We start from the raw sequence: 21,036 nt of genomic DNA, 5'->3' as shown, positions 1-21,036 counted from the left end.
TTTCTTTGCCGTCTGCTAGCGAACGGCAAAGAAAGTGTCCGTTAAGTGTTACTCGTTAGTGGGCCACCCTCATTCTTTGCCGTCCGCTAGCGGACGGCAAAGATTCTATGCCATCATCTAGTGGACAGCAAAGAGTTGGCTGACGACAAACATGATCTTTGCCGTCAGCTCTTTCTTTGCCGTCAGCTAGCTGATGGCAAAGAAGGTCTAAGCTGACGGCAAAGATCCTGATTCCAGTAGTGTAAGGTGCGGGAAGCTACTCTACCCCCAACTTTTTTCCATTGCGAAGAAACGAGAGGTGGAATAAAGTTGAGCTAGCTTCTCAAAATGAGTTCTTTTGGGCTTCTAGCTTATTTCTGCCATATATAGCCATGATCATGTAGTCTTTTGTATTTACCCCATTGTATAAGGGGTTTCCTGCATATTTCATACACATGTACATGTATATATACTGACCTATGGCTTCATGGAAATACAAGTTGCATATTTTCTAACAGTAAAAAAAATCAAATTATCAAATATTCTTTTTGAGGAAAATGACATCAAGACCTAAATAATGTTTACATAGTCAATAAGGATTGGCAAAAGAAATATGAGAGGATTGTCCAACCGCTGTGGATTAAACCTAGCCTGGTCAGCAAACACATTTGCTGCTTGACGAGGATAATGACGGATCGTCCCCCTCAAACCCATGGGTTCCCCCTCAAACCTTGCCGATTGGCCTCGGTGAATTTTTGCTGCAATTGCCGTCGTTTTTTGCTGAAACGGTTGAATGTTTTGGCTGGATCCTGTTTTCTTTGCTGCGAATCGGAGAAATTGTTTCCGACGTCGAAAGCGGGCGAGGACGGCCGGCGAGCTGGCTGGTGTCTGGGAGGCGAGTGGCTACAATCACGCCAACTGGACCTGCGCGGTGCGGCCGGCTATCACTGCACTTTAACTGTAGTGCAAGCATACTAGGATGTGGTGGAGTTCAGTTTTTCTTCTTTTGGGACGCGGAGAGCTGTGGGACTCGGCCAACATGCAGTGCACGTCCCCAAGAAGTTAGGACAAGACAAGGAAAAACCAGTGCACTAGGAGAGAGGCACGCGGCGGATGAACAAGTGTACAGATACGAGTACCCATATCATCGAGTAAACTAATGGCGGGAGACTGGGCCGGCTTGCCATAGTGTTGAGCCAATCGATAATTTTACTGTGAGTGATGTGCTTGCACCCGCCCTGTCCTTGTGGACATAGCATAGCTTGCAGAGATTCATACATTTGTAACTAGAAGAAATTTCTAGTTGAGTACAGTCAAACGGCATCCAGTCAAGCGAGCTTTTTTTTTAATTGAAAAAGGGAGAGTATATAAAGTCCCATGCATTGGCTGGCTGGTGCATCAGCCAAGGAAAGAAACCGAGGCAGCTAGGAGGAGGAGATCGATGAGTAAGGTGGAGATGGGTGAGGAGGAGCAAGGACAAGATGGTCTTGCGGTAGATGATCCGGAGAAGAAGTCGTCGGCTGCGAGCGGCAGGCTGCAGCTGTCGCCGTCGTCGTTGAGGGAGGCGCTCTCCTGCACCTCCTCCTTGTCCCTGAGGGAGCAGCAGCACGACGAAGAGGGGGAGCTGAAATGGGCGGCCATCGAGCGGATGCCCACCTGGGACAGGCTCCACACCTCGCTCCCGCTCCACGCCAAAGCCAATGGCAATGCCAATGCCAACGGCGTTCGTCCGCTGGAGCCGGTGGACGTGCGCCGGCTGGGGGCGGCGGACCGGCGGGAGCTGGTGCACACCCTCATCGCCGACATCCACGAGGACAACCTCCGCCTGCTCCGGCACCAGCGCCGCAGGATGGACAGGGTCGGGGTGCGGCAGCCCACGGTGGAGGTGCGGTGGCGGAACCTCCGCGTCGACGCCGAGTGCCAGGTCGTCGATGGCAAGCCGCTCCCCACGCTCCTCAACTCCGTCGTCTCCACGTTCTCGGTACGTAATTCATTCCTTCATCTCGCCGCTCTGCTCTTCTCTTCTCTACTATTACTCGATCGACTCGCCACCTGCTCGTTCAAATGCTCCATTGCCATCTGCTGCAGCTGCTCACCTCCATGCTCGGCTTCAACCGTCACCAAGAAAGGATCCACATCCTCAAAGATGTCACCGGCATCCTCAAACCTTCCAGGTGTGCTTCCTCCTGCTATTTGTCCATGTACTTGCTGATCGACACCCCTCTTTCCTTCCTCCCTCATCATCAGTATTTGTCCAATCTGTGTGTACATGCAGGATGACCCTTCTCCTTGGACCCCCGGGCTGTGGCAAAACCACCCTTTTGCTAGCACTTGCTGGAAAGCTGAACAAAAATCTCAAGGTATCCCCACTCTTCTTCCATCGATACATGTACTTGGTCATTCAAATAATGGGCATGTACTCCACAGTGTAGTCTGAAATTGCACACAGAAAACAGAGAAAAAAATACTGTATTTCAGTACTTCCTTTACTCACATAGTATGTGTGGGTGCGTAGGTAACAGGAGAAATTGACTACAATGGTGTCAAGCTGCAAGATTTTGTTCCAGAGAAGACAGCAGCTTACATTGGCCAGTATGATCTTCATGTCCCTGAGATGACTGTCAGGGAGACGCTCGACTTCTCTGCAAGATTCCAGGGCGTTGGCAGCAGAGCAGGTATTTCCTTTTCTCTGGGACCTGTTTTTTTCGAAAAGGAAGTTGAAATCCCCTGGCCTCTGCATCAATAAGATGCACACAACAATTTCTGGGACCTGGTTAACTCAAGATTTTTAGGGACAACAAGCAACTAACTAATCTAAGCAAATGCCCCATAGTTAGAAAGACCTTGATTTTAGGAAATATTAATTACCAATCTATGTACTAAACCCAGTGCTCTCAATTTCTTGTATAAAATAGAAATCATGAAGGAAGTCATTAGAAGGGAGAAAGAGGCTGGGATCACCCCTGACCCCGACGTAGATACGTACATGAAGGTAAATACTGACCTATTTTGCTATAATGTTGTAACATTTCGGCGTGTGCCCATTGGAACCCTTTTCTCTGATAATATTGAATCAAACCTGTAAACACCATCTTTCTGTCAAGTGCCATCATAATTTTCAGTGATTCTTAAAAAAGAAAAAATCATATCATGTGTGTACAGAACAGTTCACTTTAGCTGCAACATTTACTATTGCTGTGCACTTTCTTATAGGCAATATCTGTGGAAGGTTTAGAAAGAAGCATGCAAACGGACTACATTATGAAGGTAAACAATGTTCAAAGAATAATTCACTGGTTCTAGCGCATAATGTTTTTCGTGTGAATAATCCATTCTTGCCTGACAGATAATGGGACTTGACATATGCGCTGATGTACTAATAGGAGATGCCATGAGAAGAGGTATTTCAGGGGGTGAGAAGAAAAGATTAACCACAGGTGAATTTACAACACATATGACATTTTCAGGATGGTTTTATTATCTCAACTATAATCTTGCAAATGATATTTTTGCAAGATAAATAAATAAATAAATTTACAATTCATTGACTAAAATTCCTTAATTGCATATTGGAAGGTATGCACCTTTTCTGGTGGCTAATTGATTTTGTCGATGCTTTCTGTACTTTATCATTACCATGAACTAATATGAAACTTGCCACAACAAAGTTAACAACAGGGGTATGATAAACCATAAATTTCTGTTGTCATGAAAGCACACAAGCGTAAACGAATAAACTTAGCATGATTATTCTCTACTTTTTAGAATGCAGCTGTAATGTGTTATATTCTGTTCATGTGATCCCAACCTCAATTTTGGTCTATGTAGGATAAATAATATAAATTAGTTCGATACTTGATGCTTATTTTTCTTCACTTGTAAAAATTTCTTACAAGCAGGAGAGATGATAGTAGGACCATCAAAAGCGCTCTTCATGGATGAAATATCAACTGGGCTGGACAGTTCTACCACCTTCCAAATTGTTTCTTGTCTCCAACAGCTAGCTCATATATCAGAGTCTACCATACTGGTCTCACTCCTTCAACCAGCACCCGAGACTTACCAACTTTTTGATGATATTATCTTGATGGCTGAAGGACAAATCGTATACCATGGTCCTAAGAGCTGCATTATGAGTTTCTTTGAATCCTGTGGCTTCAAGTGCCCTGGAAGAAAAGGGGATGCTGACTTCCTTCAAGAGGTATTTAGCAAAATATAGTCACTTATATAGTCTGAATTGCTCATGTCAAAATAAGCATCAATAGCATCTAGGAGGTCATGTAAGCATGGTTCACCTTGTCATCTAACAAAGTGTAAGATTTATACCTATAGTTTTGATGTGAATTCAATGAAAGCAAACATTGTTAATATGAAGTAATTGGGTTTAGATTACGATAACCTGAGTTTGTCATGCTTATTTTTACTCTTACTTACAATCGTAAGGTAGTCCACTCTTAACAACTTATGTATTACATAGGTCCTGTCAAAAAAAGATCAACAACAATACTGGAGCCGCACCGAAGAAGGATATAATTTTGTTACTGTTGATCAATTCTGTGATAAGTTCAAAGCATCTCAAAGTGGTCAGAATCTTGCTGCGGAGCTTTCGAAGCCGTATGACGAATCTAAAGGACATAATAATGCCCTGTCCTTCAGTATCTACTCATTATCCAAGTGGGATCTACTCAAGGCATGTTTTGCACGAGAGCTCCTTCTTATGAAAAGGAATGCCTTCATCTACATAGCAAAAACCATTCAGGTAAGGAAGTCGAAGCTATCTTTTGGAAAAAAAATGTGATTGATGCATGGGAATTTTGTGCCTAGTTTTACAGTGCTATTTAGAATGTCACATGCTAGGTGTTTATGGGTGTAGATTGAGTTCTAGTCTGTAAATGCACAATCCTGAAATTACATGCATTATGCTCAGTATTAGTTACCGATTGAAATATAGCAAAATCTAGAAGCAATGTGATGCAATAAAGTTCTTGTGCTACTATGGAGGTCTGCAGGTCTCAATAAAGCTTTCGCACTAAAAGTTGAGATCTATGTTTACATCTGCATTTGAGTCACTTTCATCTCTCCAGTGAACTGCAGCATTAATATATATAGTACCTCCTCCATTCCAAATAACTTGAAGTTCTAGGTTTATCCTAATTCATACTTCTTTAAGTTTGATCAAGCCTATATAAAAATATACCAACATCAACAATACCAAATTTGTTTCAGTAGGTTCATCATAAAATATATTTTCATACCACATATATTTGATGTTGCACTGTGCAGGGGTAAGGCTTGACTCGTATAATCCTTCCCCATACCCCACCTGGTGTGGAGCTAGATATTATCACATTTTTCTATAAACTTTATCAATATTGAGAAGTTTGACTTAGGACAAAGCTAAAACTTCAAATAATTTGGAACAGAGGGAGTAGACAATAAAGGTAAAGATTGATGCCGTATGTAGCTCTAGTTGTGCTCAAATGCGAAATATTGTAGGTATAGGGACTGTGTGCTTAACACAGGGTACATGGACTTGTAGCCATCTTGCAGTACTCTCTTCTGCACACTGAGAACAGGAAGTTTCCCAGCATGTCAGCATCTTATTCTACATTCAGTTCCTACTCAGTGTGCAATTTCAGGACTTAAACATGCACATCATAAACTAACATATGTATTTCTGCGCTGCAGCTTGGATTACTTGCTGTTATTACTGGGACAGTATTTCTACGCACACGTATGAGTGTTGACAGAATTCATGCCAACTATTATATGGGTTCACTCTTCTATGCTCTCCTGCTGCTGATGGTGAATGGATTCCCTGAGCTGGCCATGACAATTGACAGTCTGCCAGTCTTCTACAAACAGAGAGACGACTACTTCTATCCTGCATGGGCTTATGCAATACCATCTTTTATCCTAAAAATTCCAGTCTCTTTAGTTGAGTCAGTAGCTTGGACAACAATATCCTACTACCTGATTGGCTATACCCCGGAAGCATCCAGGTAAAGTTACAATTCTGTTGTAGAAACTAATTACCAAGTGGGATGGGAGCACTAGTTGAACTATAACAATATTTCGATTGAGGAATTATCATCATTCACCCAACTCGAGTCATTTAGATGTGGATTGTAATCACCCAATGAAAAATAAAAGATTCTTGCCAGTGAAAATAGTCCAAAGTATAGCATTGTTTATAATGGTTTTGCTGTGATCTGGTGTATTGTAGTCGAACATAAAAATCCCTTATCTAATACTATATTTACTTTTCTTTTAGAATTTCTTTCTGCGAAAATAGTTTTTTCAGCTGCAATACTTGTTTTGTGGTAACATGCACGATTCTTGTGTTCAGATTTTTCTGTCAGCTCCTCGTCCTCTTCCTCATGCACACAGTAACATTATCAATGTTTCGATGTATCGCCTCATACTGTCAAACAATGGTGGCTGGTTCAGTCGGTGGTACGATGGCATTTCTAGCCACCCTTCTGTTTGGGGGTTTCATAATTCCTCGTTGTAAGACACTCCCTTATTTTCTTCCCACAAAAAAAAGAATACTCCCATTTCATATTTCTAACAACAGATGAGTCCTAATTTCTTGCAAAAGTAGGTTGTCCTCAATTATTAAGCAATCATCGCTAACATTTTCAGTGTCGTATTGCTACAGCATTTCTGCCTAATTGGCTAAAGTGGGGATTCTGGCTTTCTCCATTGTCATATGGTGAAATAGGCTTAACTGGAAATGAGTTTTTGGCACAAAGATGGTTGGAGGTACACTTTGGCATACCAAGTATGAATTAATTTTAGAAACATGTAATATCAAAAGATACTTAATTTTTTTTATCTTGATAGATCATGGTATCTGGTGTAGCACTCGGAAGGAGGATCCTAATGGATCAAGGGGTAGACTTCTCCAGCTATTTTTACTGGATCTCAATTGGAGCATTGCTTGGGTTTACTTTGATGTTCAATGTAGGCTTTGCCATAGGTTTGACCATTAAAAAGGGTAAGTGTGACATGTCTGAAATTGCATTAAGCTAAACAACTAAAATACTACTCCCTCCAATCCAAAATAAGTGTCGCAGTTTTGAACTTAGGTTGAACTAACCTTAGTTCATAACTGTGACTTATTTTGGATCGAAGGGGGTATAATTTTCTAGTGTAACAGTGTCGCATAAATTGTGAACTCAACAAGCATATGCTAGAGAAGTAAAAAAAAAACATGGGAAATGGAGCAAAAATAGTTTCATTCAGAAGAACATACTGTTTGCTCTGGTTAGATATGCAACCTATTCTAACCTCCTATGAGCCTGTCAGTTCCAGGAACTTCTCGAGCTATTATCTCTCGCAATAAGCTTACCAGATTTGATGGAGGAGACCAAGATAACAACACAGAAAATATGATGCCTAAGTTACAAGCAGAGACTGTTTTGTCACCAAATAGGACCGGTTAGTTGAATTCTACACCACACAATACTGTCAATGGGATATAATCTTAGTTTGACTTCAATAATTAAATCTTGTGCAGGGAGGATGGTATTGCCTTTCACGCCCCTTATAATATCATTCCAGGATGTCAACTACTATGTAGACACCCCTGCGGTAATTCAAATATAGCTAGAACATCTGTGAAAGCATGACCGGAGAACTTAGAGCCATACCAAGGGCTGATCACTAATAACTAAGTATTTCTTCATTGCAGGAAATGAGGGGGCATGGTTACATAGAAAAGAAACTACAGCTACTCCACAATATCACAGGAGCATTCCAGCCAGGGGTTCTCTCGGCACTCATGGGGGTTACTGGAGCAGGAAAAACAACACTCCTTGATGTTCTTTCTGGAAGGAAAACTGGTGGTGTTATTGAAGGGGATATAAGAATAGGAGGGTATCCTAAAATTCAGCAAACTTTTGCTAGGATATCAGGCTACTGTGAACAAACTGATGTCCATTCCCCACAGATCACAGTCAGTGAATCGGTTGCATATTCAGCCTGGTTGCGCCTTCCACCAGAAGTTGATTCAAAAGCAAGAAATGTGAGCTATATTTGTCTCTCTTGTTGAAAATACAATATGGTATCGGAGCCAAGAGGTCTTGAGTTAAAGACCCTGCTAACGCAAACCTATATGAAAAGAATAAAAGTGTAGTGTACAGGGTTTGCATTCTTGTATCCTAGCCTCATAGGTGATAGGAACAGTTGAGACGAAAATGTGAGCTCACCCGTATTCCTTTCCCTCGCAGGAATTTGTCAAGGAAGTTCTTGAAATAATTGAGTTGGACGAAATTAGAGATTTTTTGGTCGGAATACCAGGGGTAAATGGGCTATCAACAGAGCAAAGGAAACGGCTTACGATTGCAGTTGAGCTCGTGTCTAACCCCTCGATCATATTTATGGATGAGCCAACGTCGGGCTTGGATGCAAGGGCCGCTGCTATTGTCATGCGTGCAGTGAAGAATGTTGCAGACACAGGTCGAACAGTTGTGTGCACCATTCACCAACCAAGTATCGATATATTTGAGGCATTTGATGAGGTAACTACTTTACATATATATCCGTCTCCAAGATTCTCTCTCTAGGCATCAAGAAATAAGTTTTTTTATAAGTATATTTAGCAATGGTAATTTTCCAGGTATAATAAGTATATTTAGTATTATAAGTGATGTATTGGATAGAATGTCAGAAATCAGTTTTGTTTAAATCAAACATGAAATAACCAAGTGTTATGGAACTGTGAAGCATTTGTTCACCTTTCAGTAATAATTGGAAATAGCCATGGAATAAGTTAACTATTAGACATGGAATAAAATCAGTTTCTACTTCAGATAGAACCCTTAACACTTTATCGGCAGGAAACAAGCTACTTAAAGAACCCCAAATTAAGTCCAATGCAGAGCCTGCCTCAGACTAAAGTTTTCGAGAAGCTAACAGTGATAGTACAATCACAACTTTCTCTTACTGAGTGTTTTTATAGAATAAAATGGTACTCCCTCCGTCCCATAATATAAGAGTGTTTTTGACACTACACTCAGTTTTCTCAGTTTTATTGTTAAAACTGATGTTAAAACAAGCTGACACGTCCATTCACGGGGTAGAAACATATTAATTGGAGAAAAGAAAAAACTATGTACAACAGTTATCTTGGTTGTATTTTAGCAGTGCCAATTATTATTTATTTTTTGCGAGGTTAGCTTGCCAATTAACTATAAGTAGATCATGATAGCTGCATCTGTTTTAATTTATGAGTATCAAAGTTCTGTAGCAAAGGAAACTCTATTTCTGAAAATACATATGTATTTTCTAATGCATAATCGTGCATGTGGGCAATTCAGATAACCCCTAGACCTTAGTTCCAAAGTAATTTAGATGCATTATTAATCATAAATTCATTAACTAAAAAATAAATCCATATACAAGTGTAATACCACATTTACTAATTAGCTTCTCATATATATTTAGTTGATGCTGATGAAAAGGGGTGGAGAGTTGATATATGCTGGGCCAGTTGGACACCATTCATGTGAGGTCATCAAGTATTTCCAGGTAAGTAGTAATCTTAACTTGTCCTTACACAAAATAATTAAGTACATGCGCATATAATTTATACCGTCCATTTATATGTGATCAAGTCAATTTAAACATACCATTTACCTGATCTAATTATATTTTGTTTGCATCCTTTTTTGTTATGTATTATTCTGAACCCATTCTCCAGTCCTCATGATTTTGCAATCTACATTATACACGAAGGGACAAGCAATATTAATCACAGAAGGTTATACTCAGTTGACCACCTGCCTGTGTTATACAAACTGGTGAAATTATTTTCTTTGTTCTTTCAGGCAATACCTGGGGTAGCCAGGATCAAGGAAAACTACAACCCATCAACATGGATGCTAGAAGTTACTTCTACATCTATGGAACTTCAACTGGGAGTAGATTTTGCACAAATGTACAGGGAATCATCAATGTGCAAGTAAGTTGATTTCGAAGAACCAGCTCAGTTGGCACTAGTAAACTATTCAAAGAAACGTTGCTTGTAAAATAGATTGTAAGTTTTGATCAGAATACCTGAAAAAAACAAAAACAGACTTGTGGATCTCAGAATGAGTTTTGATCAGAATGGAATATAAACATAGGTCATCATAGCATACTTAACAGAGATATCATTTAGTCCTTAAATTATTGTTAACACAATATTCATGCTAACCAGTATGTAAATTTTGTAACCAAAGGGACAAGGACATGCTGGTGAAGCGATTGAGCATGCCAGTTCCCGGTACAAGTGACCTCCATTTCCCAACCCAGTTTCCACAGAAGTTTCGGGAGCAATTCAAAGCTTGCCTCTGGAAGCAGTGTTTGTCGTATTGGAGAACTCCTTCTTACAACCTGGTGCGGATTGTATCCTTAGCAGTGGCCTGCATTTTCTTCGGTGTGTTATTCTGGCAGCAAGGCAACATCAATCACATGTACGTAAGCCATCTCTTAATTATGCATCTTAACTGATGAATGTATGATGGCTAAAGTTGCTTCTTTTGTTTGAGGGTAGAAACGATCAGCAAGGTCTCTTCACCATATTGGGGTGCATGTATGGATTCATTCTGTTCAGTGGCGTCAACAACTGCCAGTCAGTGATGCCTTTTGTCTCCGTTGAACGCTCCGTCGTGTACAGGGAAAGGTTTGCAGGGATGTACTCTCCTTGGGCCTACTCTTTTGCGCAGGTCCTATTAATCACATGAGCATTAGTAGCTTCAGATAGATTATATTACTGTTATGTTCAGATATTGACTTATCTTTTTTTGGGATAGGTTGCCATGGAGATACCTTATGTGCTGGTGCAGGTAGTGCTCTTCATGTTGATAGCATATCCAATGATAGGGTATGAGTGGACAGTAGCAAAGTTCTTTTGGTTCATGTACACCATGTTGTGCACACTGCTCTACTTCGTCTACCTGGGAATGTTGATGGTGTCACTCACCCCCAACATCCAAGTCGCTTCCATACTCGCATCCATGTTCTACACCCTGCAGAATCTCATGTCCGGGTTCATCGTGCCTGCGCCTGTAAGTAAAGCCATCTTAACTCTAGTACTAGCTAGTATTAAGTATATATATACCATTACCATTACAGATCAAATGCTTACAAAAAAATACATAAACATATGGCAGCAAATACCAAAATGGTGGATATGGCTCTACTACATCTCCCCAATGTCGTGGACGCTCAATGTCTTCTTCACCACGCAGTTCGGAGATCACAACGACAGGATGATCGTTGTATTTGAAGAGACCAAATCCGTCGCAGCATTCATGATGGACTACTTTGGTTTTCGCCGTGACCTGCTGCCACTGGGAGCGGTAGCCCTGGCAGCATTCCCTGTCCTCTTTGCCGTCCTCTTTGGTTACAACATCTCAAAGCTGAACTTCCAAAGGCGATAGATATTGCAAACACACATATCTCTTTGTGCTAAAATTTAAAGCCTTAGTTAGCTTACCAACACAAAAATGTCAGTGTATGTATTTTTGTGTAAATGGGATATACAGCAGAACAAAATTCCAGTAGTAGCTAGTATTTGAGAAGATGTGCGGTATCGTCCTTAACAGACTCTTAGGTGCTTTCACCCTAGCCTGTCTCATTATTTATTATTGTAAATCATTTGTTATTATTGTGAATAAATTTGCAATCCAAGTCTTGTAGTGATGAAAAACCACAACATGCAACCCTGACAATTTTCATGAGCAGAATAGAATTAGTATCAGCTGATCTATGAAAGTTCTTATTGAATCTATTATCAGCCATACAGTTTGAGCTTAAATGCATCAAAGATGTGTGGTAACCAATCAAATTATCAAATATTCTTTTTGAGGGAAATGCCATCATGACTAGCTTTATTTAAGACTTAAATAATGTTACATTGTCAATGAGGATTGGCAAAAGAAATCTGGGAGGATTGTCCAACCACTCAGTCGGTGGATCAAACCTAGTTTGGTCAGCAAACACATGTGCTGCTTGACGAGGATAATGATGCATCCCTGGCCCCCTCAACCCCCAGGATCCCCAAAGGGTCAGGGTAGGCCAAAGAGATGGAGCAACGAACATCCTCAGAACAGGGACGCGGGCGTGGAGAGTAGGCCAGCCACCCGTGAAAGGGTAGCGAGCCGGCCCATCCTTAGGGCCTGGCCCGAGCAATTTATTCCTGGCTTTGCCATATACAAGGCAAGACCGAAGAGAGTCATCAGGACATTCTAGAGAACCTTAGAGCTAGGTTTCCCTACCTACCACTATCTCTATCCTCTCCGCTGCCATGCCGAGAGCTTGTAACTCAACAAATGGTCTCTTCACGGATGTAACAACCCTGGATTAATAATAGTAGTTAGGAATTGATTGTGCATCATAATCATGTCATAAGCATCATATTTTATTTTATTTTATTTTGAAAATGAGGATAGTTCCAACCCTCATCTTTTGAAAGGGCTAAAACCCTAATACTTTTTTAATGCACCCAAAATGCACCTCTCAACCCTAAGATTTTAGCATGGACTTCATATCTACTATATCACTAAGCTCCCTAGGGGTAAAAGGCGTCACAATCAATTGAGGTGTCCAATTGGAATTAGGTCACCCGATTACGACCAAGTCAACAATTTCTCAAAGCTCTCATTCAGTTCTTTGATACTATACACTATGCTTCCTAATTTGAAGTCCTCACAATTAACTGAGGTCTTCATATTAAAACTTGGTCACCTGATTTTGACCCTGTCAATAATTTCTCAAGGAGCCCTCCCATTTAATTATTTTAATTCACCATATTCCCTAATTTTAAAGCTCTTTTAATTGATTAAGATATTCAATTTTGAATTTAGTTTACGATTTTGATCCAGCCAATGATTTTTGAAATCAATCAACACCAACCGGCTAGAAGATATCAACCCTATGCACCCTCTTACCACCTACAAAAAAGAAGCGCCACCCTGTGATGATACCATAGCTCCAATATAGTACATGTAGCCACTGACGTAGAAATTTACCAACAAAAGTATGAGTTGATTAGCGCATAACACAGAATCACACCATGAAAGGCCCGCCAAGTAACCGCATTAATAAATAAACATAAAACACACTCCATCGTCTCCCCCATCCGCCAAACTAAATATTCCATCAGTTCCAAAATACAATGGGTATTTGACCAAGTTTACAACCAAAAATATTGACATCCATAATATTAAGCCAAATTTTACGGAAATTCATTTCATCATTCTAATAACACCAATTTTATATTATGAATTTTGATATATTTCTTCATAAATTAGATCAAACTTAAAGAGGTTGGATTTTCAAAAAAGTAATACATCATATATTTTAAAACAAAATGAGTAATTTTTTTAAGAATCTCAATAACACCAACGGCACAGCAAAGCGCGCCTAACCCTTCTAGTATATGTATATGGACTCACCCCATACAGTACTAGGAAACTGCTTATAGGTGGGGTCACATTAGTGGCGGGCATGCTGTGGCACCCGCCATTTGTAATCTGACCAATTATCAATGGCGTGTAGTGTTGGGGTCACCTATTACAGGTAGGATCACGAGACAGACGTATTGGATCTTACCTAGGGCCCCACATCAACAAGCATTAAGACCCCTGGATCACAAGCACATTCAGATGTCCATCAAGACTTATCCACTCGGATGCTATTCATCCACTGAGACGCTATATATACACTTGGATGCCGTTCCACCCACTCGGCTACCTCCACGGCATTGGCCAGAGGAAGATGAGTAGGCAGCATGGAATATGGAGCATCCAAGGGTGCATGATGTCAGGTGTTACTAGCCATCCATATGTCAGTTACCAGTAGCAACGCCTCATCAAGCCCCTCTGTGATGTAGCTAGATAAAGGGGCGGCGCACTCTATATAAGACGCCATGTAGCACTTAGATGGGGGTTCACATCCATTGTAATCATTCATACGCAAGAGAAACAAACAACTCCAAGGCTCGAGACGTAGGGTCTTTACCTCCACCATGAGGGGGCCAAACTCGTAAACCTTTGTGTCACGCCTTCACGTAGCTAGGGTCAACCCTTGTTCGTACCCTAGTACTCACTATTAGAATTACTCCCACGACAGTAGGCGTCCACCTTGGGGTTGCGCGTCTATTGCAATCGATCAATCTCAAGATGTGTTCTTCAATGTTTTCTTCCTGCGATTTGATCTCCACGTGTGAGTAGTTTGGTAAGATATGGGTTGAGGCATGAGCCTTGCAAGGTATTTGTTGAGGGGGTAAATGGAATACTTTGACATAACGTCCCGTATGTGTGAAACAAATTGTTTCGTGAAGATGTCTCTTGTCTTATCCGCGATCTTCATCCCTGTAGGTACCCAGGATCATGGAGATCGAACACCGGCGACAATAAAGTTTGGTAGGGTAACATGGATTATATCCTTGGGGATAAATGAGGTATAGTCATTAAACACCCATGTCTGATTTTCTTATCTTAATTATCGAGGCAACCCCACGCGACAGATAGGGCCTGCGGTAGGACAACAGATTCTTGATGCAGGATTCGTGTCGGTCATGATGTTATTTGGACACATCCCCCACTCTGATCCGTAACAAGCACATATTGATGAGTGACTTCCAGCGCACAAATTAATATCTTGTTTGATCCCAGCGCAAATACAAGGTTGTAAGCATAAGACCTCATACACGTACCTCTTTTTATTATAAGTGTTTGAATCACTATTCGCTTGCTGATCTGGTCAAAAGCTGGATTTGACACTTTGACAAAAGCTTGCTAAAGACCATCTCAAGGGGATCTTCCTCGTGGGTTCAATAAACCAGGGTCACCTCTAGGGAAATAGGTGTGGCATACTCTTTTTTGTTACAATACCGGATCAATAAAAGGAGGTATCAAGCCCTTTTTCAAGCGCCGTTGCAAGGGAGGAGTTTAGCATTCCCATTCTTTGTGTTTAGAGTTTTTGTTAAAGTCAACTTTCAGTTTTTGTTTTTACTTCCCTGTTTTTAGTTTAAGTTTTTTTTTGTTGCAAGTGTTGTCACACTACTGCATGATGCTGCTTACACGACACATGAATCAGAGACCCTTCAACCAAACTGTGTGTGATACATTAATCGCAAACGGTGTATTAATAACACTGTCACCAATAAGACGAAGTGTGTGCGATGGCGGAGACATCAAGCACGATTCAGATTAGAGTTGTGCGTGTGATACTTGGCATACAGTTGATCCATACGAACTATTTGCGATGAGCATAACAATAGAAACGGTCAGCAGGTCAAGGTGTGTGCGATATACCGCATACAGTTCAATCGTACAAACTATTTGCGATTAGCCAACACAATAGAAACGATCAACCATATCAAGGTGTGTGCGATATACGGAATAAAATTCACCCGGATGAACTGTTTACGATTAGCCAACACAATAGAAATGGACAACCATATCAAGGTGTGTGCGATAGATGGCATATAGTTCACTCGGATGAACTGTTTGTGATGAGCTAAAACAACAGAACTGGTTTAACATAACAAGATGTGTGTGATACTCGTCAAACAGGTCAGTAATCAGAAATATGCGGGAGGACCGATGACAATTCAGACGATTCCTGCTAACATGTCGTGTGTATTGTGGGAAAATGCTTGCTGGTAACAATTGTCAACTATTGTTGAAGTCATCACCGACGGGTTCCCTAGTTTAGTCCGTGTGCGATTTGATTTGCTCTATTTGCACAACATCTACGCTCTGTCTATAGAACAACAACATATATGCTTATAAAAACATGATTGCAAACCAAATTAAACATACAATTACATAAGTGACTACACACATAACATTTGCATACACCAAAGCAACTAATTACATGCATAATGAACTAGGATAAATGATCATATCTAATCATCATCTACTTCTTATTGTGACGCTCGCCACCGCTGCTCTGCTGGTGGCTCGATCCCTCACCGATTACAGGAAGAAGGCACTCCCTCATGTCAATGACCTGCTTGTGCATCTTGTAGCATGTGTATACGTTCTTGGCCGCAAATTTGAGGTGAGCTTTATTCAGTCTCCGCACACAGGCACCGTGCCAGGCTCCAGGATTTTTCTTGGCACCATCCTTCTTGTTTTCGTAGTAGGGGTCGATGATGGACGCGACAAGTTCAACCAGGGAGTCCTTCTTTGTGATTCCCTAGACCATGTAGTGGCCACGAATGTCGACAAGCTTCTGGTAGGCTAAGCCCAAAATCTGGGGTGCTTTTTACATTGTCGACAGTGTCCATCATAGCGAACTTGTAGTTGGGGTTGTTGACAAACCTGGCAAAACGCTCGTAAGGCCTTGTGGCTCGGCAGTACTGGTAGACGAGGACATGATGGCGCATGCACAACTGGGCGACGACAATGATATGTCTCCAACGTATCTATAATTTATGAAGTATTCATGCTGCTATTTTATCACTCTTGGATGTTTCACAATCATTTTATAGCAACCTTATATCATTTTTTGGGACTAACCTATTGACATAGTGCCTAGTGCCAGTTGTTGTTTTTTTGCTTGTTTTCTATGTCGCAGAAAATCAATACCAAACGGAGTCCAAACGCAGAGAAATGATTTGGAGATTTTTCTGGACCAGAAGACATCCGGTGGGCCAAAGAAGTACCAGAGGGGAGCTCCGAGGAGAGCACAACCCACCAGGGCGCGCTTGGGGGCCCAGGCACGCCCATGTGGGTTGTTCCCACCTCGGTGTCCTCCCGGATCGCCTCTACGCCCTATATTGATTCACTTCATATGTGTTTTGGCACTCAACTCACGGATTCCCGAGGTGACATTGGGGTAATCTATGCATAGGGGTTGATGCACGTTCTCGTCTTTTGTTTCTCCGGTAGAAATCTTGGGGCACTCTTTGAAGTTCTTTGTGTTGGATTGAGTATTATGAATCTGAATTTGCTTTGGTGTTATTTTAGTACGAACTCTTGATAGATCGATCGGAAAGAATAACTAGGCGTTATTTTAGTACGAACTCTTGATAGATCGATCGGAAAGAATAACTTGGTGTTATTTTACTATGAACTGTTGGATAGATAGATCGGAAAGAATAACTACAAACAATTTCTTCTTATGTTCTCTGCTAGATAGGAACTTTGGAGTGATTCTTCATCGCACGTTGAGGGATGGTTATATGATCCAATTATATTAGCATTGTTGAGAGATTGCACTAGTGAAAGTACGGACCCTAGGCCTCATTTTTAAGCATTGCAATATTGTTTGTGCTCTGTTTTATAAATTGCTACCTTGCTATTTTCTATAGTTACTATTATAAAAATCAATATCTACTATCATCACTACGCTTGTATCACCATCTCTTCGCCAAACTAGTGCACCTATACAAATTCCCATTGTATTTGGTGTGTTGGGGACACAAGAGACTATTTATTTTTGGGTTGCAGGGTTGTTTGAGGGAGACCATCTTCATCCAACACCTCCCACGGATTGATAAACCTTAGGTCATCCAGTTAAGGGAAACTTGCTAATGTCCTACAAAACTCTGCGCTTGGAGGCCCAACATGAGTCTACAAGAACAAGTTGTGTAGTAGACATCAAGCTCTTTTCTGGCGCCGTTGCCGGGGAGGTGAGTGCTTGAAGGTATATCTTTAGATCTTGCAATCGAATATTTTAGTTTCTTTTTTATCACTAGTTTGGTTTATAAAAGAAACTACAAAAAAATAGAACTGAGGTTGCATCATATTATTCATCTTTATAATGTCTTTCGTGAAAACGATGGAAAGGAAAATGGTGCTCAATTGTTAGAAGAAGAATGCTAGAAAATGTTTGACATAAAATCCTTGAATGATGAGAATGATTGCAATATTGTTAGTATGAATTCTTCGAATATCCATGATGCTAATGATATGCGAAGCCATAAGCTTGGGGATGTTATGTTTGATGAAGATGATATTTTTTTGTCCCCCAAGTTTTGATGAAAGCACGCCTCCTCTTTATGATGATTATATTGATGAAAGTGGATTTGGAGAGGTCATGACTTTGTTTAATGATGAGTCCACTATTTTGAAGAGGTTTTGATTGATTTTGAAATGAAGTTGCTATCTTTGATGATTATGGTGATGCCATGTATGCTATAAAGAATAATGATACCCATGAAACTTTTCATCGTGATTTTAATTTTCAATCGCATGATAGTTATTTTGTTGAATTTTCTCCCACTACTATTCATGAGAATAAATTTTCTTATGTGGAGAGTAACAAAATTTCTATGCTTATGTATCATGAAAAGAATGCTCTATGTGATGGTTATATTGTTGAATTCATTCATTATGCTACTGAAAATTATTATGAGAGAGGAACATATGCTTGTAGGTATTGTAATAATATCAAGTTTCCTCTCTATGTGTTGAAAGTTTTGAAGATGCACTTGTTTTGCCTTCCTATGCTAGTTGATTCTTGTTCCCATAAGTTGTTTGCTCACAAAATCACTATGGATGGAAAGTGGGTTAGCCTTAAATGTGCTAGTCATATGCTTCATGATTCTCTTTTCATGTTTCAATTCTTATCTTTTATGCGAGCATCATTGAAATCAACATGGCTAGCTAAAAGGCATTAAAGAAATGCGCTTGTTGGGAGACAACCCAACACTTTTACCTACTATTTTTGTGTGTTCACATGATTAAGCTACTGTAGTAATCATGTTTTATAGCTTTTGTTTCAATAAAGTGCTAAGTAAGGCCTTTGGGGTAGTGTGGATGATAGTTGACTTGATTCTGTGCAAAAACAGAAACTTTTTGCGCTCTGTCCAGGAATTTTAAAAATTCACTAGAACTTGATTTTGATCTAAATTTTTTACAGGTGATATACATATATATATATAGGACAACACTATTCTAATCACAGGATTAGAATAGTTATTTGGATTACAACAACACTATAAGGCGCTGTATACGACGCGCGGAGGTCCTCCCGAACCCAAGTAGAAAAAAACACGCCCCCCCTGATCCCCAACCTCCCCCGATCCAGCGCCATCGAGCTCTCGCCCCCTGCCACAACCCCCGCGCCGCTGGCCCGGCTCCCGACCACCGCCGCGGCACCATCCCAACCGACGCACCGCCGTCCCGGCTCCTCACCACCTCCCCTCGACGCGTCGCTCCGCCTCCCACCGGGATCCCCCTCGCTCTGGATCCCGCCTAGTCCCGCCTCCGCACTTCGCCCCACTCACAGCGGCGCCGCCGCCCTCGCCGACCATCGTGCCACCGAAGCCACACGAGCTCGCCTCCAAAAGCTTGCAGTCTACTAGCCAGAGAGCATCGGCCGCCGCCGCGGCTGGTCATTGGACGCCTCCGGGGCCGATGCACCCTGAACCACCAGCACGCGCCATGGATGCCCACACCAACCCATGTCCGCACAGGGAGGCCTCGCAGCAGCACCTTCAATGTGGATTGGGCCCTACCTGAAGCTGAAGGTGGCAACGGCCTGCAGCTGGAGGGAGCATCGACCTGTAGCTCGCCGCGCACACCACTATGACCCACTACCACTGCGGTCCACCACCTATAGCCGGCGCCGTAGCACCTAGGCCGTTCAACTATGGCACCTCAGACCATTCAACCCCACACCATGCTCCTCGTGGATGATCCCCACCACCGTCGACTCCATTCACTTCCTTCCGCTGTATGCAGCTAGCTCTATGAGCTACTTGCCTGTACTCTGTCTAGGGGAACGTTGTGAGCTCGTCAGGCTATGGCTGCTTCTCTGTTGGTATATACTTCTCTGATGTTCATCTTAGTAGATGTTAAAAAAAGAATCCTTAGCGATTGGGTCTGCATCTGCATTAGAGAGAGCCCCTTCAGAGTTTTGATTCGTTAGTTCATTTCATATCTTTGAAAAACAATTAACCATGTAGAATATGAGGAATTGAGATTAGAGTTCTTTTTTTTGCTGAAAAAATAGGAGACATTTTTTATCTCAGCATGCACACCATATTTACAGAGAATAGACAATGTTTCACCATGTTACTTGGTTATCAAAATAAGTGTTCTCTATCGTTTTCATGAATGGCTTAATTGATGAAAAACATGCTGCTACTCCCTTCCGATGCTATGTGTGTGGAAAAGCATCTCCGTGCCTCACCTGTCTTGTTCTTCTGCTCTCTAAGATACTATCTTGAGCTTGTACAGCTTGTTAGACCAAATGAAAAAGGTACTAATCTGAAGTTCAAAGATGATAAAGAAAGAAGATGTGGGGATCTAGGATCTAGTGATTTCCAGTAAGGTAAGTTGCAGCAAAAATTCTGCTTTGATTTCAAAGTTGTGAAGTATCAGAATAGAACATTTGTTATCCCATAATGCATAGTTGGTCCAAATGTTTGATTTTCAACAGGCTAATGTGTTTATTGACCAATTTTTTGCATTGTACAAACAGTAGGTAATGTTTATGAATTTGTATAGTAAAAATAGTAGGTCAGCAGGCTAATGTGTTGGTGAACCAATTTAGTAGGGTGTAGTGTTTGCTACAAACATGGCTAGCTGGGTACTACAAGGGTATTTTAACTTAACTAAAATGCCTCATTGTGTGTGTTGTAGTGACGATGAGGATGCCCCACTCTGCCTTCCGTATTCGGTTTAGTAGCAGCAGTCCCCTACTATTTGGTGTCCCCCCCTCATTTATGCTCAAAAGTTTGTGTCTCCGGGATCCTTCGTGCCACTCTGCTGCTCGCTACCCACATGAACAGAGGGAGGGAGAAGTTCACCACATGGCAGCGGAGAAAGTCACACATGAGGTGCAGGGGACCGGGGTGTCGCCATTCGGAAGATGGTCTGAGTTCATGAAGATGGTCGTCGTTCGTGAGAATTAGTGTTGTTGTTGGGATGCAGTGTTGCTTCTTGTGAGGCCGCGTCCAACTTCTGTCCTCCTCTGCCTAGGCGTCTGCCTCTCCATCCAACAAAAAAAGATCTCCCTCCTGTAGTTCTTTGCATCTAATACATAAAAAATGCATTGGCCGTAGAAGTTCATGAATAGCTAGAAAGGAACACCTATAGCTCTCTC

General features: G+C 41.4%; 1 protein-coding gene across 1 annotated transcript; it reads left to right on the top strand.

Moving 5' to 3' along the window:
* The first annotated feature begins 1,397 nt into the window (after positions 1-1,397).
* On the top strand, positions 1,398-11,678 carry LOC123116003 (ABC transporter G family member 41-like). The gene is made up of 23 exons (XM_044537027.1): positions 1,398-1,960; positions 2,068-2,153; positions 2,255-2,339; positions 2,495-2,654; positions 2,895-2,971; positions 3,193-3,246; positions 3,326-3,416; positions 3,879-4,180; positions 4,457-4,738; positions 5,668-5,981; positions 6,329-6,489; positions 6,641-6,744; positions 6,826-6,979; positions 7,291-7,422; positions 7,502-7,575; positions 7,676-8,008; positions 8,214-8,504; positions 9,430-9,513; positions 9,813-9,946; positions 10,206-10,439; positions 10,520-10,691; positions 10,779-11,033; positions 11,139-11,678. Exons 1-23 carry the CDS (start codon positions 1,421-1,423, stop codon positions 11,406-11,408), a joined length of 4,389 nt encoding a protein of 1,462 aa, XP_044392962.1. The 5' UTR covers positions 1,398-1,420; the 3' UTR covers positions 11,409-11,678.
* Positions 11,679-21,036: the final 9,358 nt, after the last annotated feature.

Source organism: Triticum aestivum, chromosome 5B (genome assembly GCF_018294505.1).
Source record: "Triticum aestivum cultivar Chinese Spring chromosome 5B, IWGSC CS RefSeq v2.1, whole genome shotgun sequence".
Taxonomy (NCBI): Eukaryota; Viridiplantae; Streptophyta; class Magnoliopsida; order Poales; family Poaceae; genus Triticum; species Triticum aestivum.
Note: the sequence above shows the minus strand (reverse complement) of the source record. Positions and strands in the feature narration are given on the sequence as shown.

Coding starts and splice junctions, on each gene's coding strand:
- LOC123116003 (XM_044537027.1), top strand. CDS start 1,421: ATGAGTAAGGTGGAGATGGGTGAGGAGGAGCAAGGACAAGATGGTCTT. Junction 6,745..6,825: donor TGGCACAAAGATGGTTGGAG/GTACACTTTGGC, acceptor TTATCTTGATAG/ATCATGGTATCTGGTGTAGC. Junction 10,692..10,778: donor GGGCCTACTCTTTTGCGCAG/GTCCTATTAATC, acceptor TTTTTGGGATAG/GTTGCCATGGAGATACCTTA.